Here is a 24,280-nt window from a genome sequence, read left to right as displayed (position 1 = left end):
CAAGAATGATACCTAAGAAGATTTCTGTGGGTACACTAAAATCTTAGATTTGGTCCTACTGTATATACATTTCTCAATAGCTCCAGTCATATCTTCTCCATCAACCTAGAAGATGTTCCCTTTCAATGATGCGTATGGGATTCTCTGTTTTACAATTGTATCTTCCATTCCACCTTCCCAAAAGTTACTGTTGCCTTTTGTTTTTGGTGGTTCGTGGCTTAAAACGCTTAAAGGTGTGGAAATCATGCCAATAACTCATCGAGCTACCCATGATAAGATCCTTTCATCTAATTATCACAAGATATACATGTGAGACCCTTTTTCATATGAAAATCTGGAAAGATGAGAAAGGTCTCTATCGTCTGTGGCCAACACATTCATCACGGGAATTTTAAAAACTCACTCTCTAATCTGCCTACTGGTCTTCCATGCTTACTATGTTCTAGCAAGACAATTAATGAAACACCTGCCAGGTAATATAACACAAGAAGCAATGGCCCTAATCTAATAACTGTCCCGTGTTGCTACTGTCTGTTCGCATTCACAACTCATGATCTAAAGTGGGGTCTTTGATGGTTGAGCAAGCTTTAGCCACAACATTTTAGACCAGCTTAAATTTCCGTGACATCAACATGAAGCAGTTTTTCAAGTAATGACATGGTTGCCAGACAAGGTAACAGTTATGCTACAACGATAATTTGTGCAGTGAAATGGAGAAACTAAATAGTTAGTCCTAGAAATAACCTGACTTACTTTACAGCCACAACATCTTAGACCACCTTTAAATCTCCATGGCACCAACACGAAACAGTTTTTCAAATAATGACATGGTTGCCAGATAAGATAACAGTTCTGCTCCAATGATCATTTGTGCAGTGAAATAGAGAAACTACAAAGGAAGTCCTTGCAAAAACCTGACTTGCATCCTGTCGTTACTTTTTTGCAAGTACCTTGTTGTTTCAAGGAATCTGGAAATTACAAGGATCAATTTGAAGAGAGAATAAAGTGTACACTAGATTTGTAGTTCATGTGGCCTTCCTAAAAAGCAACATGTCACGAGAAAATATACAGTTGAACTAACAGTTTAGTAAGGATATCACCTAAGATTAGATTTCTTATCCACATCAGCACATGATCCTGGGGTAACACCTCCTGGAGAAACAAAATTATTTCTTTTTATATCTGGGTCTGAATCTGAAGCAGGAAAGACTGAAAGAATAAATGATCCATACTAAGAAATATTGAAATAAGATCCTTATGGCTGGTAACTTCATCTATGTCCATCTTATTACACTTGAAGAACCATTTAAGATTTTAATGCATTACACCAACAGAAAATCTTGTTCCCTAGTTGCCCAGTCATGAAAACAGTAACATGACTCTTACCCCTTTTTTTGGCAAGTAGAATGTGCTTTCTCCCAAAATTAATCCCATTAACAAAAAACTAAAGGAGGAGGGTGTTTTACCATACGGTCCATACCCCTCCTCACATCACAATATTAACCGGAATAGTTTTTTTTTTTAATTTTATTTTTAATATATGTTTTCTTTTTTAAATTTCAATTTCATTCTTCAACATTAAATTTACCGGGGATTGGGCTTTGTACTTTTTTCAATTTACTTTTATGAGGTTATCTTGAACTTATGACTTGAACCACGGGTTTCACAGGTTGACTCGATTGACTCAAGTATTTTTTTCTTTTTTCTAATTGACTTTTTTTTCTTCTCAATTTCTTTCTTCAACATTAAGTTGATTGAGAATTAGACTTCGTGATTTATTTCAGTCTTCTTTCTATGAGGTTATCTCCATCTCATAACTCAGGTTAATCTTGGTTGACTCGAGTTGTCTTTTGTATGTTTTTCTAATCGATTTTTTTTTCAATTAGGTTGATTAAGAATTGAACTTCATAATTTGTTTTAATTTGCTTTCTACTGAGTTATCCCGATCTCATTATCCGGGTCATGAATTTGATAGGATAACCCAGGTTGACTTTGATAATTTTTTTGGAATTTTTTTAATTGATTTTTTTTTAATTTCATCCTTTAACATTGAGTTTATTGAAAATTAAGCTTTGTAATTTGTTTTAATTTTCTTTCTATAGGGTTATCATGATTTCATGATTTGATATGCAAATTGACAAGTTAACCCAAGTTGACCCGGATCAATCCAATATCTTGTCATCTCATTGTTTATTAAAAAATCTCATCTTAAATATTTATTTTGGGTCAAACTACGTTTTTATCTGTCATTTGAGTCGCCTTTAGACCCGTCAACGCGGTCAACACGATCGAGTCACATTGAATCAATTCTCACATTGTTTAATTTTTTTTTTCTACTAAAAAAAACATTAGCAATGCTTCGAATTTTTTTTTATATTAAAAATTTTTTGATCAGACCCACAATGTAGTGCAAGCCAAATGATACAATACCAACTAAAAATCTTGCACCTTCTCACCTTAAGAAAGCCCTTAGATTTGTTTTCAAGATTAAAAGGGTGATTGGGATCGTGGTTGGACCGTGGTTTTGAAAAATTTTGATTTTTTTTTAGCTTCAAATTATTATTATTTTTTGTATTTTTAAATTGTTTTAATGTGTTGATGTTAAAAATAATTTTTTTAAAAAAAACTTTATTTTGATATATTTTCAAGCGAAAAACACTTTGAAAAACAGCTTCTACCGGAAATCATAATATTTTTGAAACATCTTTGGTAACGGCATCCGCATTAAAAACTTTTGTCCATATTTGTCTTTTAAGGTCAGCTTTTCCTGTTCATTTTTTATGTATGAAAATGAAAAGGGGGAGAAACACCCAATTTATTAATTATTGAAGAATTTGTATCTCCCTTGATTTTCCTTCTTCTAGAACCTATCGATTATGCAGAATAAAAAAGAAAAATCACACTACAATCACACACACACACAGAACTTACTAGCTAAAGATGACTCCACTTTATTTTGCTTGTTTTCCGGCAAGATTTGCTTATATCAAACCATGAAACAGGGCGTCAACACAGGCCATCTGTGAGACAAATGCAGTTAGAAACGATGAGAGACAAAAAAATGTTATCAAGACAGAAAACTAAGACATCATGCATCATATGAATATGCCTGTAGAGCTATTACCTTCTGCCAACTCACAGGTAAATATCCAACACTAAAACCAGGCAACCATGGATCCCACATAATACATTCCCTAAATCAGAGAGACGAAAAATGTTAGCTTGATGGAAAAACAAACAAATTCATAAACAAAGAATTATTCAGGGGCCAAACTCATCAAGACAGAACAATGAACAGGTTCAACAGCTGAACTCAACAAAATCTGAATTAACATAACTATTTCTCTTTTCCTATTGTTTTCGGTTTCTTTTTTTCTTCCCTGGCTATCAAAGTAATATACTAAGAATGTTCAATGATTAGTATTTAAGGAAATAAAATGTACCTTCACAGGCAAAAACCCTGTGTTTCATGAATGCAAGTTTTGAACTTGCCAAAGCAAGCCGGTGCAAGTTCTGACTTGTTCTGAAGTTAGCTTGCCAGCAGATCAAAGGACATAACTTCATGTTCTCATTTAAAACCTTGGCCAAATGGAAAAGCCTTCAAGCTGGAAAAAAAGGAAAAAAAAGTGCCCTATCACCTTTCCAGTAGCTCAATCAATGAAGATGTGGGAAAAGCAGAAGACTATCTCCTACTTGAGAGTTCATTTCAGGTGGTGATGGCTGGAGTAACCCATTATTAGACAACTCTTCCAAACCTTTGATATCCTGTTGCAAGCGGCTAACACGCAAAATCGCATGCTCAAGAACCAGAGGATCATCGGGGGGGTTCTGCAGAAGGGTAAGCAAGGCCTGGCGATAAACTTGAGATGCCAATAATGGCCTTGCAACCTGTCGATTTTTACATAAAATTGCCACCTTGATGACATGCTTACAGAGATTTCCCTGTCTTGACCAGGGACAGTCACAGAGGGCGAACTCAGAACCAGGGTTCCAAATTGTATATGCCAGACTTCTATTGGTCTGGGAGATCACTTTCGCAAGCTGTAGATTTTGTTCATCCAATATCACATCGACATCAGGGATGTGCAGGGCCTGATACCAAGCATTAGTTAAGAAAGACTTGTCCCTTACATTTGTGAAATACCCAGTCTCTGCACTGTATTGATTTAACCAATATAACGAGTGGAATTCAGTTGTCAAAGTGTGGATCAACCAGTCAATTCTTGTATAGGAATTAGCATATTGCTGATCGAAAAGCTTGGATTTCAACCTTAAGTGGTAGGATTCAATTGCAGCCAGGGGCTCCGCACTGGCTACAGGGAGAGACCTTATGCTATTAATCCACAACTCTGCAACACAAGAAGGCAGGTTAAAACAAGCATCTAATATTAAAAGTTACAGCTATGAATTGTTTTGAATGAATAATACAGGCTTTTAATTTCATCTTCAGTAGCTATATGGAGGAGCTGAATGACAATGAACATGACGCTGTTATAGAATGAATCAGTGCAGAAGTTATCACTTCTCCGTTATTTGCATATTTAAATAGCTGATGTTTTACATCAAGGTCATTGTATAATAGCTGTTTGCTAATATACATGTTATTTCTAAATCTTCCACTTTTTTCTTCTATTATATCCCCACTTATACATAATGAATAATTTAGCCAAACTAGCTATCATTTGCAAACCAAGTTAGAATTTATTAATAACTACATCATAAGATGTCATATGAATAACGTGTCACATTTGGAAGACTTACATAAGAACAATGTTCTGTGTTGTTCTTCAATATGCAGCTGTTATTTCAATCATGGTTAAAAATCTTTCTTTCCAATATTCCTTTTTTCTACGTGTAATTGCCTCCCATTTTTTAGCACCAAATGAATAAATAAAGAAAATCCCTATTTCATTACAGAAATTATTATGAGATCAAAGTTGGGAATAAATATTATCCTATTTCAACAATGCATGTTTACATGTGAAATTAGATGGTTGAAATATAACATGGCAAAAAAAATTACATTATAAAGATTCCTCCAAGAAACAAGGAGAAGGCTTTTATTCTCAGACAAGTAGAATAATGCATAAGAGAAACATATACCTATATATGGCAACCATCTCCTCTTGAAATAATCCATAAAGATACATTGGTCAACATATACTTGCATGAACTCTTCAACTGCATTATCAGCATTTGGCCCACTTCTTGTAGAATACAAAATCCAACCCAAGTGCTTAAACATCTCTCGCTGGACATCAATGTTGCAGCATTTCTTTAAAAGACTTCTCATCCAAGCACGGCGAACATGCCAAGCACATAATAGGAACCGGCATTGGAAAGCCTCTCTGCATTTAAAAAACCACGAAGGAATTTAGATTCCCCATTGAAAGTTAGGGTCAAGTAGAAGAAATTGACAGTCCCTGCCAAAAAAATTTACCTTATGAAAGAAATATCAAAAGAAGGATCATCCACTAAAAAGGCATTAGGCCTCCATCTTGGGTCCTTGCTTCGGATTCTTTCAGCCAAAGAGCCAATCCATTTGTGGATATCTTGAGTAACAAATGAGGAGGCAACGATCCAAGCAACCGGAATTGCATTTTGAGACGAGTCAAAAACCAGTAAAGTACACAGGGGATACTGCAATGGAGAAAATTACCATTGAATTGCTATTGAATTAATACCTATAACACCTTTTCATATTCCACAGTATAGCAATTCAATTCTTCCTCAACTTTTAGCCCAAATAATTTCTAATCATGATGTTTGGTCCATTTAAATGATCTAATCCACACTATATTGATGAATTTGAAGGTCACAAGTATAAAATAAAGGCCCTTGAACAATTGTGTTCCTTGAATTGTGGTCTTGGAAGGAAGAATTTGGAGACTTAGAGCTTTAGGATTTTTACATAAAACTGCTGCTCTCAAGACTGGATTTTGGTTGCAAGCCCAAGCCTAGAATGATCCAAATTTTTGCAATCATAAGATATTTGATGCTAAAATGTGTCAACCACCAATATTTACGAAGAAAATTTCTGAATCCTTGAAATTTTTGCATGCCAGCGGCTTAACACATGACCATGAAGAATCAAAGAGTTCTTAAATGAACAAATTACCTTAAGTTTCTTCAAGCCAAATGTAGAATGAGAAGCTACCGAACCACTATGTCCATAACGGATCATCTGCTGCAGCTGCCAATCTGTCTGTATCCCCAGAATAAAAGGTTCTGTGCTTGACATATCTTGGAAGAAAAAAACATGCTTCTGGTGGCGCTGCACCCACATCTTTACACTGAATTCATCATCTGCATGCAATTTGTAAGATGAATTACGAACAATCCTCTCCATGTTGCGAACATCATTCCGAGTGAGCAAATCATCTCGGTTGAGGGGGCCACCATGCCCCTGCACCACCTCTGCATGATGCTGGATTATATTGTCCAAAGATATTCCAATATATAGCAAAGACATCACTTTCTGGCGCAATTCTTCTGAAATCCTTGGAGCATACATAGCTCTTGTCCCCACAGCATCCACATCAAGTATCCCATGACATGGGGCCCCTGTTTTATCTACATGTTTTCTCTGATTATATATGATAAGAGCAAGGAAGGGGCGAGTGTATAAGCGTTTTACAGTGAAATGGCAAAGGCAACCTCTCATCATGTGACGCCTCCCGGGTCTGCTTCCCTTCCCAGTCGCAGGTTTGGTGTGAGAACCATCCCCCATAGTGGACTCACTATCTCGATAATCTTCAGGACCATATGAACACCAATATCTGAAAGATAACTTTCATAATGCATTACTTGGATTAAACTACAAGGGATCTTCAAGACATGCATCAATTCCCGGTGACATAATTAACTTTTATCATTTAAAATATTCTCTTTGAATGTTTGTCCATTTAGTGGTAAATAAACATTCATTTTGCGAAACATTCACCTTTAAAACAGACAAAAAGAGCCATCCTTTAAGGAGCTCTTGGCAGAGAGCACATTTCAGAGAACAAAAACCAAGAACAATCATTTACACACTGGCGTTCATAATTCATTCGTCATAAAACCCAAAAAAGAAGAAGGTGCCTTGTATAGCACTGCACGAATTTATGAACATACAGTGTATATTCAAGATAGCCATCGACCCTTGGTTTGCTGATGCTCCCTTCAGATCTCTTCCTTCTAGACTCAATTCGAAAGCTAGCAGGACATTCTGCATTTGAAGATTCTCCTTTTACAAAATCATCCACTCTAGCAAAAGGGATTAGGGCAATATCATCGCCACCTTGTCGACCACCTTCTACTTTCTCCCACTTTATATGAGCAGCAGAAAACTCTGCACAAGGAGGATCTTGTACTGGAAGACTAAGAATGTCCTCCATTCTTGGCATCTGTCAATTTAAGACCCCCAAAAAAAGTAAAAAAAAAAAAAAAAAACACATTACGTTGCAGTAAATCCAATTCAAGGATCACTACACACTGTACAGCCCTTTTCTTTCACATTCTCACAAACACTTTGCAATGAAAAATATTTATTTTTCTTCTTTTTTCTATAAAAGAAGTTATTTTATTGATCAAAAGCAACAAGAAGGACCTAACCCCACTACAAAAGCAAGAATCATTATCAGATTACATAAGCAGTCTAATGAAGGATTAAGATTACACGTGCATGGTGGTGGCCTAGTGGTAAGAGCTTGGAACTAAGGAGTTTGCTCCCTCTTAGGTCTCAGGTTCAAACCCTATGGCTGCTCATATGATGGCCACTGGAGGCTTACATGGTCGTTAACTTCAGGGCCCGTGGGATTAGTCGAGGTGCGCGCAAGCTGGCCCGGACACCCACGATAATCAAAAAAAAAAAAAAAAAAAAAAAAAGATTACACGTGCATGGAGTTAAGTACACTATTTTCATTGAATAAACAAAATACAAATCAACAAATGAGAATTAGAGTGAAAACAAATACAGAAAAATCAAAGGTGTAGTCAAAATCACCTTTGGTTCATGGCCCTTCATGCTCTTTTTAAAGCTTGAAATGAAACTAAGCTTTAGCTCACTGTTAATCTATTATGTCTCTGCAAATGGATAAAGTCCATTGCTTTAAGATAAGAGAAGCACTAACAAGAGGAACTTGAAAGACCCAGAAAGCAGAATTGGAAGAGGAAGTGAGATAGTAAAGCAAATTACCTCTCAAAGCCTTGGTTTTCCTTACAATTCCAGGAGCTCTCCCTCCTCCTCTGAATCTCTCCCTCTCCCTCTCTATTAGTGTTTGTACTTTGTACAGTGAAAGCTTTTGTAATGATTGAACAAGATGTCAGCAAACGACATGATGTTCACTCGTATGCATGGCATGTTCATGTAGCCAAAAAAAGAAGGAAGACGAAAGACGAGCCGTCTATACGTCAGGGTTGAGACGACTTCAAAGACTTGTTTTGTTTTGTTCTATCCTGGACAACAATCTCATCTATTTAGATTTGTCCAACGTACGAAATTCACATAACATCAAGCACTTAATCAACACTTTGTTGTAGGAGTTTGTGCATGTCATGGTGTGATGCAAATAAAAATATAATTATCGTTTTATATCATAAAAATACAATAAGTTATTAATCTTCATCCAGTACATAACATGATTTATAAATTGAATGAATTAACTTATATTAATTTGAAATAATATCATTTTAAGATTCTTTTAAAATAATTAAACTAAATTTTAATTAAATCATATATTAATCCATCAAATTAATTAGGTGAATATTCATCTAATTTAGAAAGTGTTTTGACGATTGTTTTTTAAAATATTTTTTTAAAAAATATTAAAATAATATATATTTTTTATTTTTTAAAATTATTTTTTACATCAAATCATTAAACCTGTTAAGAAAATAAAATAAGAATTTCAAAATTTTAGAAAATACAGTCGTGTTTCTAAACAACACATTGAATTGAAACATGAGCATATGCCAGCAACATACTTTTCCTTTTGTTATTAATAATTTTTTCCTCTGTGCTAACACTTTGCGCTGTTTAGAAAAAAAGATTGTAAAGTAAAGGGATAAATTACAAAAACTCTAAACGACGTGGTATAAATACGGTGCATGTGTGCACTATTCATCTTCTCGTATTTTATGGTAGATTTATTATTCAAAAAAAAAATTTGGTTATTAAACTTTTATTTTGAACAATAATATCCTTTAGGGCACAATTAAAAAATAATTAAATCAAATTTATTGATTAATGATATAATTAAAAGATAAAAGTAAAAAAAGCACCACAACAGGTGATGCTTTCAAAATTATCACAAAAAAATTTCTGTAATTTTAAAACTTTACAAATTATACATGTTTGATCCCTTAATAGTTTTTTAATTTTATTTTTTAGTTCATGGTTTGAGATAAAAGAAAGAGAACATCGAATTTTAACGGTAATGAGAAAAAATCGATGTAAACATCGATTTTAAGCCACCAAAATAGTTGATATTGGTGTCAAAATATTTTATTTAGTGAGAGGAGTTCAACTTATGTGTTTTTTCATTTTGAAATTACCTTAAAAACCAAATATAAGCTCTAGAAGAGTTTTTGTTTCAAGTTAATTTTAGATCTTTGTTTTTTTTTGTTTTGTTTTTTAGGGGCATTTATGGGTTTTCAATGTGTTTAGATTCCTTTCTAGGTGTTTTTGTTCAAATTTTGGTCGAAATAATTTGGAATAAAAAAGCATAAACCTTGTTTTTTCAGCCAACACAATAATCGTAATCTAGAAAATATTAGGCGATATGTTGGCTTGAATTTTTTTTCAAAAAGTATTGGGGCGGACGACATGTTTTCCGCCACAATTGATTTTGTTTCTAAAAAAACATGCCTTTTCTAAATTGGTCACGCTCTAGCCTGACCTCTTTTTTTTTTTAATTTTGTTTATTTAAAAAAAAATCATGTTAGTTTTTAAATGTTTTTTTAAATAACCTTTTAATTTATTTTGAAATTAATCCCTCTTTTCTTAGATTTTTAATTTTTTGTATTTAGTTTTTTTTAAATTGTGATTTTTTTGTAAAATATTTTTGTATGTATTTAATTTTTGAAGAAATTATTCTAATTCATTTATATTTTTTTATGTTGTATATAATTGAACTTTATTTTTAAAGATGAAAAATATTTATTTTTAAATAATATATCTAATAAGTGAAACTTTGTTGTGTATTTTTTTCATATGATTTTATGTGTGTATTTTTTCTATTATCATTTAATTAAATAAAAAAATAATTTTAATAAACCAATTTATTGAATATAATCAGGTCAATGAACCATATTACAATATCAAATATCTTGATTTACATCCGTCTTCTAACTCATATATATATATATATATATAGTTATTGTTAATGATTTTTTTTCTATTTATTAATACAAACAATTATTAATTTATTTAATTAGATGTGTTAATAATTTTTTTAATTTACATATAATGTTATTTATGTAAAACAACATATTGCAAATACTTATATATTTAATTTTTTGATTGAAAAAAAATATCAGCCCGTGATAAAGCGGGAATCAAATATCTTATATAGTGGCTTGAAGACCATTGTGTCATTGATGGATAGTTTTTAGGTAATTTTTGTGGCTCTATTTAGCCGTCATAGACTGATAGGTGATGTATTATCATCTGTGTGTAATGAAAGTGAAAACTTTCTGCAGTCACTATCCTCGGAAAAGACCCATGGACAATCATTATCCTGTATCCTAAGGATTGAAACTGCAAGTCTTGCTATAGTTTATTAAAATAAGTAATAATTAAAATTATATTCTTATATAGTTCCAGGATATTTTCAGTATAATCATATCAATCTGGATAGAAAAACTTGAGATAAAAACATATTAAAAAAATTGACTATTTTATAAGAATATAATAAATATATTTAGAAATATAAAAGCATATCAAAGACTTAACCAGTTATATAAAAATAAATTGAATCATTTCTTCAAAAAATAATTAAAAATTTTATTTTTTTATGCACATTTTTGTTTGCCATCAATGCTAAGATAATTGAATATTATTATTTAACTCCTCTCCTTGAAACTTTCATCCTGAACTATAATATTATCTGTGGTGCAATTGGATCAAATTCTTTTGGATGTAAAAAAAATATCAATTATTGTTAATGTATTTTTAATAATAAAAATTTATTTGATATGATATGGTTCACTTAGTAGGTTTAATTAAAGACAACTCAGATAACAAATAAAAATATAATTGAATTTAAAAAATTCAAGATTTTATTTTTAAAAAAATATTAAAATAATAACATATAAGATTAACTTAAATCAACTCAGATTAACTTTTGAAATCTATTTTTTAGTTCATAAGATTTTGATAAATTTATAAAAAATCAAATAAAAAAATTATTAAATCTAATTTTCAATCAACCTGATATCAAAAAATAAAATTAAAAAGAGATTATTAAAAAAATAAACCAACTTATAAAATATAAATTACAAGACTTGAATAGCATCATAAAATAAAATATAAATTTATATAAATTATAAAACTCAATGATGAGCTATCAATGCACTAACTAGCATCATTACAGGAAGGCAAGGGCAAGTGTGCCAGTAACAATAACTAAAGGAGGGTGTACTGGGAAATGATATCATGCATGCTCTCATATTTTGTTATTCAAGTGGGTTTTTTTTAATAATTTTGGTAACTTTGAAGGATATTTTGGATTTTCCGGTGATGTTCAGTATCAGAGAAGAGAGCGAACCACTGAAGGTGGGAGGGAGGATCATCTGACTCGTAAAGATATGTCAAATCAGCATAATTTTAGAGTATAAGCTACTGCCTGCTGCGCATTACAATTTGATATCAATATATTAAAACTGAAGGATGGAGAAGAGAATATCGTCACCCTTTTCAATGGAGGCACTGAACTTGATGAAATATTCTAATTAGTTGCCTGCTCCAAGAGGTTCAGTTCAGGCACGAACAAGAGCATTTCCAATTAGGGAGAGGAGTCCAATATGAAAACTGCAGAACTGAAACACTGAGTTACACGCATCTATACAGCAGGACATGGCTGCTCTTTTCGCCAGTTTCTCAAATGAAGAAGCACATGCGCAATCATTCCACAAACAAAGCCAAGTGATGCGCTTGAACCCACCAGTGAAACCGCAGCGCATATAAGCATCACAAAGGATTCCTCCTTTGTGTTCATGTCCCTTGAAGCCAAAGCCAACTCAATTCCAGCAAATAACAGCAACACCCCCAAGACCCCAACAGGAAATTGTTTCAAAACCATCACTAAAGAACTTCCTAAAACCAAACCCAGTAGCATTTTTGCTGCCCCGAGAAGTGCCACACACCCTCCACTCCTGCCGCCGAACTTGTACTGCCCAGCCAGTCCACCTGCGCCATGGCAGCATGGCATGGCGCCGAACCAACACCCCACTATGTTCATCATCCCTACAGATACCGAAACGGAGGAGGCCGAGAAATCCTTTCCCGGAAACAGATCGGATGACAACTTGCACACAGCAATAACAGAATTTAGAACTGATAGAGGGAGCTGGGGAATTGTACCCTTGATAAAACCTTGTTTCCAAGCATGCTTAGAAATCTTCACAACTTCAATGGAAGATGGTCCAAACTTAAAACCCTTCACCACTCCAGGCCTTCTTATAAATGCCAAAATCACACCCAACAAGAAAACCATAAAAGCAGAAGGAAGTGAGGCTACAATCTGCCTCGGCCCCTTCCTCATAGGCCTTTCTCTACCATCCAAATTAATGTCATCGCCATCTCTTTCACTACCCTCCTCACCAGCACCATTGACAACAATAACAAAACAAGCACAAACAATAGCCAGAACCAAACCATCTACACCTAACCACTGCCTATCACCACTAGACTTTGACTTGGAAAAATCTTGTACTTTCCTGATATACTTGACCGCAGTCATGGCAAATGATAACCCTTGTGAAAGCTGAATTCCTCTAACAACGGGTAGTGGGATTAGCTTATAAACAAGCTGCATCAAACCCGTGACACCTAAAAGTAACAAAATCCCACCAGTACATATCCCTGCTGCCATGATTTCTGGCACACCAAATTCTGCACTATTTGATATAGCCACAGCAGCTATCGATTTCATTGGCTGGACTGGCATTGGCACACCATAGATTGCCCCGGTAAGAATGTTGTATATGCCAGTGAATATTAATGTTGTCCCTAAATTAAGATCAACGGATAATGTTAAGGCCAGTACTATTGGTATGTACGTACCTAAATCCCCCATGGCACCATTAAGCTCTGCCCATATTTTGGATCGAAAGACAAGGTTGTCTCTCACTTTGAAGACCACATTCGATAGAAACCTTGATCTGGGTGCTTGAGCTTGGATGTCTTGAAGAGGTATTTGGTTGACGGAGGACTCCATTGTTTGTAATTGCAAGGCTGCAGTGATCATCTCTAATGTGCTGTTTTATAGGCTATACTAGTAAGCTGAACTGTAACGAAAGTCAAATACAGGAATGCAACAGCGACCTTTTGCATCTTGATTGGCCGTTAAAAAGTGAGAGAAATATGCCGCCAGTAGTGACTTAAAGGCATCTTCCCTCCTTGTCTCCTCCTCTTATTTTCACCTCTAGTCAAATTGATCCCTCTATAATATATTGTTCCAAATTAAGCCCTCCACTGTAAATTAAAAGCGATTATAAACCCTCCACGATGGACCTCTATTGATTAAGTTGATAAATGGCACCAGATATGAAAATAAAATTAAGAATAAATAACAATTATTTTCACAAAAAGAATCAATAAATATAATATTTTATACACAGTGCATGGCTGAGTTTGAAAAAGACGTAACTTAGCTAGAATGCTGCGAATTCGTTGGTATTTACTTCGTATTCCCATCTAGTTAGCATGTTGGATTTGAAAGCAACACAGCACATGGTTTAGAAGATTTGCAAAAGTGAGTCTACCCAAATGCATAAATGATCTCATAAGATGCTGGTCGAGCTGCCAATATCGACGCTGGAGGTTGTGGGCTATGAGGTTTTGGTTACACTTGGTTTGATGGAACTGATCTGTGTTACAGCTCCTATAGTTTTAAAACTGCGGGATAATATTCAAATCATAAGCTGAAAGGTTAGTTAGTCTGCATTAATTTATTTTTTAAAAGAATTAAAATGATATCATTTTAGTAAAAAATATTAAAAAATATTAACAATTTTTTTAGCGGATTTTATCCAGATCGACCAGTTAACACAGTTTTTGATTGATTTAGATCACGTTAATCTTTTTTTTTTATCATAATCTTGAATCAGTCCAAATCTCGATTCAGTCGAGTCTCGAATTAACTCACTAAGCTATGTCGATCATAGGTCATTCATATACATATATATTTTGATGATAATAATAATAGAAAATTTAGATTAATAATATGTTTGATTGAAAATAAATTTTAAATATGTTTATACAAACATTATAATGAATGATTTTATGAATAAATCAAGAAGAAGTTCAAGAAAGAATCATAATAAAGACTTAGAAAATAAATATTAATTTTAGTGATTTATGTAAATCTTATATCTGATCTTAATAGCATAAAATTAAAATAAATACACATGCTTTACTATACATATATTTAAAATGATTGATACAAAATTAAAAACGATTCTAAAACTCCATTTAGGTTAAAATTAATAAATATAAAATTATGTATAAACTAATTGATCGTTTGACTTGATTAAATTTTTTTGATTGACTGTTTGTTGATCTATAATGAATATCTGGAAATTCTAATTTATTACTTGAGGTTTTATGTTAATTTTAAAAAATTAATTAAGGACTTTCATATAGTCTAAAGGCTTTTAATCTATAATTCCATCCAAATTATACCAGAAAAGGACATCATTTTTGCTAAATGATTCTAACAAAATATTTTAATTAGAAAATTAGAATAGTTTATTAATAAAATAGATATAAAAATAATTTGAATGTAAAATTGATGATATCTTTGATGATTTTTAATATATTTAATGTCTGCTTAAAAAAATCACAGAAGTGCAGTCACCATACATCTATCCAATATAAAACCTGGTTGATTCGTTCTCGCAGATAAAACCCTCCTCAGCCAGGACCGCCTCCTTTTCTCTGACATTGACGGAATTCCTTGAAGAATATGCCTCGGGTCGTCATTTTTGTTAGCCCACCCGTCTAATCAATTTAATTTCCTTGAAAAAAATTAAAATAATTTCCTTGAAAGCGGCTTGCTTTTAAAGAACTTTACTTTCGTTGCAAGATTAGAGCATCTTGATTTGTTATTTGTTTAATCGAGTAACATGCTAAGCTAAGAAAATATAATGATCAGAATATTACTCTTGTAAAATTCAGATTTATTCGATAAATTGACTCAGTAAAACTTGAATTAATTTAAATTAAAAAGATAAAAATATTATTATCTAATGATCCGGTCAAAACAAACTCTCAATTAATTATTTTTTTAAAATGTGGTTTTAGTCAAAATACCATAATTTTGATACTTCAAAAAAAATATTGGAGTCGACTGTGCCGCCCATGACTCAAGTCGACTTCTTCAATAATTTGTGATCTAGAAGGAATTCCTTCAAGAACATGCCTTGAGTTGTCATTTCTGTTCCACTTTGGCAATCAATCCATGTAATCAATTTAGTGCATGAATGATATTGTATTTTCAATTGTATTTTAGTGAGTTTTAATTAATATAATTTTTAGTATTTTTTTAATGATTTTTACCTTTTAATTTTAAAAATTTTATAAACAATTTTAAAAAATATATTTTGATATATTTTTAAATTAAAAATATTTAAAAAATATTATTAATAAAGAGTCACTAATTCCCTTGAAAGCAGCTTACTTTAATGAACGTTTCTTTAGTAGCAAGATTTAGAGCATTTTGAGATGTTTTGGGATCGGGTTAAAGCATAGGTCATCCATGACTATATTAATTTGTATATTCATTTGATTTCTTTTCTAGAATTTATCAAATTATCCTTTTACTATATTAATTTGATTTAATCTATTCATATATTATTTTTTTATTTATTATGTTTATTAACTATATTATATTTTCTTAGCTCAATACATCTCAGTTAAATACTTAATAAATCACAACTATTTTAATATTCCTGTTAGCTTTGTTATCACATGTCATAAAATAATCATAATTTGTTATTTTTTTAATCGAGCAACATATTAAGCTAAGAAAATATAATGGTCAAAATAATATAAGGATCGTTGTTGTGAAACCCGGCTCAGCCTGTCGGGTTGATCCAGGACTCGACTAACCTAAAATATAAATTGATTTGTATTAAAGAAAAAAAAAATATGTTAACCCGGTTAAAATCTCGAGTTGACTCGCTGACCCAGTTAAAAAAATCGCTTTGCTCCTCTTATTTTTTAAATTATAACTTTTCATTCCTTTAATATTTTAAATTTTTAATTGTGGTGCAAAACTTTGTTTTTTTTTTAAATCTTAGTCTTTGGTTTGAAAGAAAAGAGAAAAAGTCACAAGATTTTAACGGTAGATAGAGAAAGTTTCGATTGACACCGATTTAGCCCATGAAAATGGTTAATATTGGTATCAATGGGTTCCATTCTATGAGGGGAGTCTCACCTAGATGTTCTTTCGCCTTTCTTATTGACTAAAATGATAGATCTAAGTTTTTTAAAAAAATTATTGTGGGTTGATTTTTGGTTTATGGATTGATTTTTGAGTTATTTGAGGTCATATATGGATTTATCAATGTGTAAAAGGTGTTTTTAGTAAAAAAAAAAGAATTAAAAAATAAATTTCTAGGTCAAAAAACCATAAACCTTGATTTTTCGACCACCATTATTGCTGAAATCCGGGGAAAAGAGGCAACACATTGCCTAACTTTATTGTTTTTCAAAGATTTTTGGGCTAGATGACATGTCATCCGCCCCATTTTCAAATAAAAAAAATTAAGGATCCGGGAAGGCAAGCTTACCTTTGTTGGTTCGCGCACATGCCTTTCTCAAAATGGGCTAGACATGCGGGTTTGGCTTGCCAAGCCCAACAACACTTAACCTCTTTCTTCTTTTTCCTTTTTTTTTTCTATTTTTTTGAGTTGATGCTTGATTTGAAAAAATAAAATCTTATTTTATTGATTCAAACCAATTACAACTTTAAGGATCTAATTTCAAACTAAAACAAATATTCAACTTATTTTTTCTATGAAATAACATGTATATCTCATCTTCCCGACTCGATCTTTGGTCGGGGTAAATATATTTATTATTATTTATTAGAATATATAATTTTTGATTTTTTTATTGAACACACATGTAAACTTTAACAATGACAACACCTTTTTTGCATTGAGAAAACAAAATGCTCCATCTCGTAGCGTAGCGCGGAGAAACACACTATTAGTGATCAATATAGTACAAGGACCACTATTGTAAAACCATGATTTTCCCGGTGAGCCAACCCACGACTCGGCTAGCCCATAACCCAATCGACTTGGGGTCTGGATTGTTCTTGGTTAAAGAAAAAAGAAAAAAAAACTTGATTGACTCAGGCAAAACCATCTTTAACCTATTGATATTTTTCTTGTCAAAACAATATTGTCTTGATCATTTAAAAAATATTTTTTTGGGTGAACCCTCCAAACCCGTGACCCGAGCTTTGTTCCGGGTCAACCATCTGGTTGATTTTCACAACTATGATAAATACAAATTAAACCAAATAGATGTGTTTGGTTTTGTGTTATAACCTACTTTTCAAGTGATTTTAGTTTACTTTTCCCCTGTTCTGATGTCAAAAATTAAAATTTTAAAAAATATTATTTTAATATATTTTCAATTAAAAAATACTTTACACTATAATACCAAACACACACGTAATATAAAGACAATTTGGTGTTTTAACTTTCACATAATATAAAGACAATTTGGTGTTTTAACTTTCTTTTTATATATGTGTGTGTGTTATGTGACAATCATAAATGTTTGATAAAGAAATTAATATATTTAAAGGCATGATAGATTATAAAAAAATATATATTTGGACCTCCTATTAGTGGTGAAAGATATTTCTCTCTGATAGAAAATATAGTGATAAAGACATAGATACATAGAAGATAAGATAGATAAAAAAATAAAGATAAAATTATATTTGATAGTGATATATAAGACAAAATGATTGTCTCTGTATCATGTTTGGTTATAGTAGACAAAACATAATAAAATATATTTTATTCTTAACATATATTGTTATCAAACTTATATGTTTTAAAAAATAATTAGATTTATTTTTACTCTATTTTATAGTGAGTGTTAAAATTAATAATATTATAATAATCTTAGTTATAAAATTAGGATTGACTTGATGGGTTAACTTGGGGTCTGGATCGGTCTGAGTTAAAGAAAAAATAGAGGAAAAATTAACTTGACCTGACCAAGTCAAAAATCCAGGTCAACCCAGGATAAAACACATGTTAAAAACCTATTAATTTTTTTGGAAAAAAATTGGTCAAGACAAGGTTGTTGTGATTTTTTTTTTTAAAAAATTGGGTTCGCTGGGTTGACCCTCCTAGTTCGTGACCCAAACCTTTTCTCGTATCGACTCCCAAGTTGAGTTTTAAACAATAATAATAATTACTTTTATCCATTCGTTGACTCAGTCAAACCATATTGACCCTCTTGACTTGTGACCTAGGTCTTGTCCTGGTTAAACCTCAAGTCAGATTTTAAAACTATGATAATAACAATTTTTATCCTTACATTGATCCAAGTCAACCCTCTTGATTCGTGATTCGGGCCTTACCCCAGGTTGACCCCTGAATTAATTTTTAAAACTATGATAATAACCATTTTTATTTTATGTTGATTTTCCTAACATGTGACTCAAATTTTATCCTAGGTCAACCCCGAGTCAGATATGAAAACTATAATAATAACCATTTTTATTTTTATATTGACATGAGTCAATGGTCAACAACACTCATGACCTAGGTCTTATCCTAGGTTGACTTTCGAGTCAGGTTTTTAAATTATAATAATAACTACTTTTAATTTTATATTAACCCGGATCATCTCGACACGTGACCCTATCCTCGACTAGTGATCTAGATTTTACTCCAGATTAACCCCTAAGTTGAATTTTTAACACTATAATAATAACAATTTTATCCTAACATGTCTTAACTAAATAATTTTGAAATTATTTTTTTATAAAATTATTTTTAAAATAAAAAATATCATTTTTATAGATTTATCATTTATCCTTTTTACCTATTTTGAAAAGTAAAAAAAATTACCTTCAAAATTATTCTAAAAGCAAATATATTTTTATATTCTTATTTCTGTCTTTTTCAATTAAATATATTTTTCTCTCTACTGTTACTCGTGAATATAACCGAAGGCTACAGAGGGTCAAATAATGCAATTGCTTTATAGCCATTAAACCAATATCAAAACGAAAAGCCAGATTTCAATACAGAGACCTTGCAAATACACAAGAAACAACAATGGAGTCCCCAAGTTACCACATGCCTCTTCGTGATACACCAACTCAAGCACCCAGATCAAGATTTCCATCAAATATAGTCCACAAAGTGAGAGACAACCTTGTCTTTCGATCCAAATGGGCAGAACTTAATGGTGCCATGGGGGATCTAGGTACGTACATACCAATCGTACTGGCCTTAACATTATCCGTTGACCTTAATTTAGGGACAACATTAATATTCACTGGCATATACAACATTGTTACTGGGGCAATCTATGGTGTTCCAATGCCAGTCCAGCCAATGAAATCGATAGCAGCTGTGGCTATATCAAATAGTGCAGAATTTGGCGTGCCCGAAATTATGGCAGCAGGATTATGTACTGGTGGGATTTTGTTCCTTTTAGGTGTTACAGGTTTGATGCAGCTTGTTTATAAGTTGATTCCATTGTCTGTTGTTAGGGGAATTCAGCTTTCACAAGGGTTATCATTTGCCATGTCTGCTGTGAAGTATATTAGGAAAGTACAAGACTTTTCCAAGTCAAAGTCTGGTGGTGATAGGCACTGGTTAGGGTTAGATGGTCTGGTTCTGGCTATTGTTTGTGCTTGTTTTGTTATTGTTGTTAACGGTGCTGGTGAGGAGGGTAGTGAAGGAGAGGGTGATGACATTGATTTAGGTGGTGGAGAGAGGCCTAGGAAGAGGGGGCTGAAGCAAATGGTAGCCTTACTTCCTTCTGCTTTTATGGTTTTCTTGTTGGGTGTGATTTTGGCATTTATAAGAAGGCCTGGAGTGGTGCATGATTTTAAGTTTGGACCATCTTCTATCGAGGCAGTGAAAATTTCTAAGCATGCTTGGAAAGAAGGGTTTGTCAAGGGTACAATTCCTCAGCTCCCTCTATCAGTATTAAATTCTGTTATTGCTGTGTGCAACTTGTCATCTGATCTGTTTCCAGGAAAGGATTTCTCGGCATCCTCGGTTTCAGTGTCTGTAGGGCTGATGAATTTAGTGGGATGTTGGTTTGGTGCCATGCCATGTTGCCATGGTGCAGGAGGACTGGCTGGGCAGTACAAGTTTGGAGGTAGGAGTGGAGGTTGTGTGGCACTACTTGGAGCAGCCAAATTGGTTTTGGGTTTGGTTTTAGGAAGTTCTTTAGTGATGGTTTTGAACCAATTCCCTGTAGCAGTCCTAGGGGTGTTGCTATTGTTTGCTGGAATTGAGTTGGCTATGGCCTCAAGAGACATGAATACGAAGGAGGAAGCTTTTGTGATGCTTATATGCACTGCGGTTTCAATAATGGGTTCAAGTGCAGCACTTGGCTTTTTGTGTGGGATTGCTGTGCATCTGCTTCTTAAAGTTAGAAACTGGCATAACAACCAGCCATGTTCAACAGTTTAGTGTAATGGAATTCCATGGCAATCTCAAGATCCATGAGTGAGTTTTGTGAATAGTTAAAAATGTACTGGAGTATTAGTTCCCCAACTGGTTTGAGATTGTTGTCGATTGGAGTATTGGATTTCCTACCTATGCTATGTCAATATCTTTTATTTTGTGAATTATCAGTAACACCTTTTTACTCTCTTGTATTGCAGTACTTACTGTCTAACTTGAAATAATGTACATAGATGTTACGCATTGGATGTCTGTTGTAAAATAGCCAAATGGTTCACTGAGTCATTCTTGATCACATTTGTTAGATCCTTGCCGTTATAGCCAAACTGTGATTGATGCCCGCTGCGCTTTGTCTTCCACCAGATTTTAGGACAGGCACAAGCTGAAAGAAGCTTCTAACTCCTTGTGTTATAGATCTCACACGATTTCATGTTTTTTTCTTCGTTGTATTTCTTAATTACGAACATCTGAAAGGAGCCTGGCCCAGTGGAGTATATAAACCATAACATCAACCTGTAAGATATGACAACATTCACCTGGTGATCAGAAAAGAAACAAAGAGAGAGATCAATAACGATGACTATGGATAAATTCCATGATTCCAGCTATCTAACTTCGTCCTAAATGGTCAGTTACCCATCTCTTCAAGGGGAGGAAGGTAGATTTTTGTCCTGAAAACTTTAAGAGGCTATAACCGAATTACAAACTTTTTATCTATCCAAATGGATTTCCTCCCCTTTAAGGGAGCGAACTTGGGAAGCTGGGGAGCAAGTATCTGCTGATTAGTTTTCGAGTCATATTCAATGATCTAGAACGGACTCCTCCAAATCCGAAGTCACCGATCTTGGGAAATTCTTATACTTTGATCCAAGTATTGAAGCTCACAACACGCTTTATGAGCTAGTCGGGAAAGGGCTTTACTACTTATCCCATTTCTGAGATTTTTAGAGTATGTTTGATGTAATTGTGTTTTTTATTTGAAAATATATTAAAATAATATATATTTTTATTTTTTTAAAATTATTTTTGATATCAGTATATTAAAATAATCTAAAAATATTAAAAAATATTAATTTAAAACAAATAAAATAAAATAATTTTTTTTAAAAAAATAACAAACAGGACGAATACACAGTTCATTTGAATTTGGACATATTCTAAAAGAAAAACTGGACTTATTACTTGAAATGTATATACAGAGAAACTCTCTGACTTAGAAAGGACGCAGCTACATGATAAAGAATATGACTCAAGGGGTTAAGTGAGATGGTGATTGGATGAAGGTGCTGTTGAGGCTCAAGGCTGAGGGAGATGGTGAAGAGAGGAGATGCTGGGAGTAGGGGGAGCGGCTGCGCAGAGAGGGGCAGAGGGTTGTGTGTAAAAGAGACAAGGGAGAGAGGGGCTAGGGTTTAATTTCAGGATTTATACTGAGTTTACATATATTGTCGTTTTGATTCGGTTCGGTTTTTCCTGAATTGATCCGAAGACAGCAAGTGCGGAAGAATGCGAAGAGCTTCAACAGAAAAACATGTCTTTATATGCTTGTGTTCCTTTGTCATTAGATTGATGTTTTGCTCCTCGACAAACCTCATCCTCTGCAGCAGAAAAATCTTGGTGATCTTCTGCTTCCACTCTTTCTTTATCTCTCAAGTTAAATCCAGTTTTTTGCTAGAATTATTATATATTAATGAAAAACAAACAAGGAGCTCTGGGGTTCAAGAGAATATAGCAATGCCATGTTGAATGTTAAACACACTTCTTGACTGGCAATGGTGCTTTGAGCCTTCCATCAAAGTTATTTCTCAAATGGACAAAGATTTAAGACTAGAAGAGTCAGCATTGCATTTCCACTCAAGTTTCTATAAGCCTACAACCATTGATTGAATAAAATACGAAGTTCATCTAGGTTACACAACGTTTATTGGACTCCATCAGAACTGGATTTCTGCATTCTGATAATAAAACAAGTTACACTGATTTTGCAGGCCAGGTTGCTTGAGCTGACAAAAATAATTCTGAGAATCACTCCGAACAACCTGAGTGTACTGTCAAAGATCTCAATCACAAGAATCTTCGCAAGAAGTGACAAGTTTTGGGCATCAGACAGTGCAGAGCTGCTTCCTAATATACCCATCCACAATCAGTTTCCAAGACAGAAAACGAAAAGCATATATCATCAGACATGAAGACAAAGGAGGATTCCTTTGTGATGCTCGTATGAACTGCTGTTCGTTCAAGTGCAGCACTTCGCTTTCTATGGATTTTTTTATTAAAAAAATAGCATTTTTTTTTTATAAAAAAAACTGGCAATATAACACATAAAAAGAAATAACATGATATGTACATGTTGCAATTAAAAAACATGTCATCCAAACCTATTGTTATTAAAAAAGTGATATTCCAAAAAAATTTATAAAATAAGTTACATAAATTACATTAGATAGTTGGGATAAAAAAAAAAAAAAAAGAGATTGCATTGGCATACATCATTGATACTATTAAAAAATCTCAATAAAATAAATTTATCGTCACTAAAAAGAACCACCAATTATGACTAGTGTGTGCCACACTTGACGCCCAAAAAATGTATATACTCTTAATAATGGAGTGTGCCACATTCCCATCATTGCTGGTGACTTTCTTGGTGGCATTTGATTCATCTTGTTGAAATCTTTCTGATGGTATCGCTAGTGCCATAATCAGAGTTTTGATATGTTTCTGAGTTTTTTTTTTATCTCTCCTCATTGTAATTTATGAAGAGAAATGAGAGATAAAAAAAATAAAAATAAAAGAAAGAGATTTCGAAGACATAATAAAGCTCTGATTATAATACCGCTAATATTATTAGAAAGATTTTAATAAGACAAATTCAATAACATCAAAAAAATGATCAAAGGTGATCATAATGGACCATATTTGTTGTTCAAAGATATTGAGTGGTGCTAAAAACAAGTGAGCCACCGGATAACAAATATAACTCACTCAAGTCATTGATAATGATATTTCTTGATGTCATTGAATTCATCTCGTCCAGATTTTTTTAATGACATTAATGATGTCATAATTAAAGTTTCAATATGAGAATTTTTTTTTTATTAATTTTTTTTCTCTTTCCTCTTTTTATCATAATTTGTGCATCTCATAATTTTTTTTGAATTGTTGCATTTTTAAAATAACAAGTTTGAATGTCAAGATTTCTTATTGAGATATATATAAATTATGTTATTTTACCTTTTATATTTTTCAAACTATGTTAATTTAGTATTTTTTTTAAAGAAATTGTGCTAATAAGCAAAAATACCCCTTTCTACGAGGGATTGCTGTGCTGGTGCTACTAAGAAGCTTGCTTAAAGACCAGCCATGCTAAACATTATAGCTTCATGGAACTCAA

The 24,280-nt window shown here is 32.9% G+C and overlaps 3 protein-coding genes across 7 annotated transcripts; 1 reads left to right on the top strand and 2 right to left on the bottom strand.

Annotated features, from left to right (window-relative positions):
* Positions 1-586: 586 nt before the first annotated feature.
* LOC133689571 (uncharacterized) lies at positions 587-8,355 on the bottom strand. Of its 5 annotated transcripts, XM_062109477.1 has the most exons (11): positions 8,180-8,351; positions 7,988-8,067; positions 7,117-7,388; positions 6,119-6,779; positions 5,441-5,640; positions 5,104-5,348; positions 3,694-4,349; positions 3,444-3,605; positions 3,125-3,194; positions 2,932-3,020; positions 587-1,152 (listed from the first exon to the last, which is right to left on the bottom strand). In XM_062109477.1, exons 2-8 carry the CDS (start codon positions 8,006-8,008, stop codon positions 3,573-3,575), a joined length of 2,088 nt encoding a protein of 695 aa, XP_061965461.1. In that variant the 5' UTR covers positions 8,009-8,067; positions 8,180-8,351; the 3' UTR covers positions 587-1,152; positions 2,932-3,020; positions 3,125-3,194; positions 3,444-3,572. The 5 variants fall into 5 exon arrangements, with proteins under 5 accessions (XP_061965461.1, XP_061965460.1, XP_061965463.1 ...); XM_062109476.1 differs by having other exon boundaries at positions 3,444-4,349; positions 8,180-8,353; XM_062109479.1 differs by lacking the exon at positions 7,117-7,388 and having other exon boundaries at positions 3,444-4,349; positions 8,180-8,355.
* Positions 8,356-11,789: 3,434 nt separating this feature from the next.
* Positions 11,790-13,523, bottom strand: LOC133689274 (molybdate transporter 1-like). The gene has a single exon (XM_062109080.1). It carries the CDS (start codon positions 13,449-13,451, stop codon positions 12,045-12,047), a length of 1,407 nt encoding a protein of 468 aa, XP_061965064.1. The 5' UTR covers positions 13,452-13,523; the 3' UTR covers positions 11,790-12,044.
* A 5,902-nt stretch (positions 13,524-19,425) lies between these two features.
* On the top strand, positions 19,426-21,132 carry LOC133688113 (molybdate transporter 1). Its single transcript, XM_062107502.1, has one exon. The coding sequence runs from the start codon at positions 19,522-19,524 to the stop codon at positions 20,893-20,895; it is 1,374 nt and encodes a 457-aa protein (XP_061963486.1). The 5' UTR covers positions 19,426-19,521; the 3' UTR covers positions 20,896-21,132.
* The last annotated feature ends 3,148 nt before the right edge of the window (positions 21,133-24,280 follow it).

This window comes from Populus nigra, chromosome 3, assembly GCF_951802175.1.
Source record: "Populus nigra chromosome 3, ddPopNigr1.1, whole genome shotgun sequence".
NCBI classification, from domain to species: Eukaryota; Viridiplantae; Streptophyta; class Magnoliopsida; order Malpighiales; family Salicaceae; genus Populus; species Populus nigra.
Note: the sequence above shows the minus strand (reverse complement) of the source record. Positions and strands in the feature narration are given on the sequence as shown.

Excerpts from the sequence above, each read along its gene's own strand:
- LOC133689571 (XM_062109476.1), bottom strand. The coding sequence starts at position 8,008 with ATGAAGGGCCATGAACCAAAG. Across the intron at positions 5,641-6,118 it reads TTGGCTTGAAGAAACTTAAG|TATCCCCTGTGTACTTTACT; the intron begins GTAATTTGTTCA and ends TCTCCATTGCAG. Across the intron at positions 5,349-5,440 it reads TTTGATATTTCTTTCATAAG|AGAGGCTTTCCAATGCCGGT; the intron begins GTAAATTTTTTT and ends TTTTAAATGCAG.
- LOC133689274 (XM_062109080.1), bottom strand. The coding sequence starts at position 13,451 with ATGATCACTGCAGCCTTGCAATTACAAACAATGGAGTCCTCCGTCAAC.
- LOC133688113 (XM_062107502.1), top strand. The coding sequence starts at position 19,522 with ATGGAGTCCCCAAGTTACCACATGCCTCTTCGTGATACACCAACTCAA.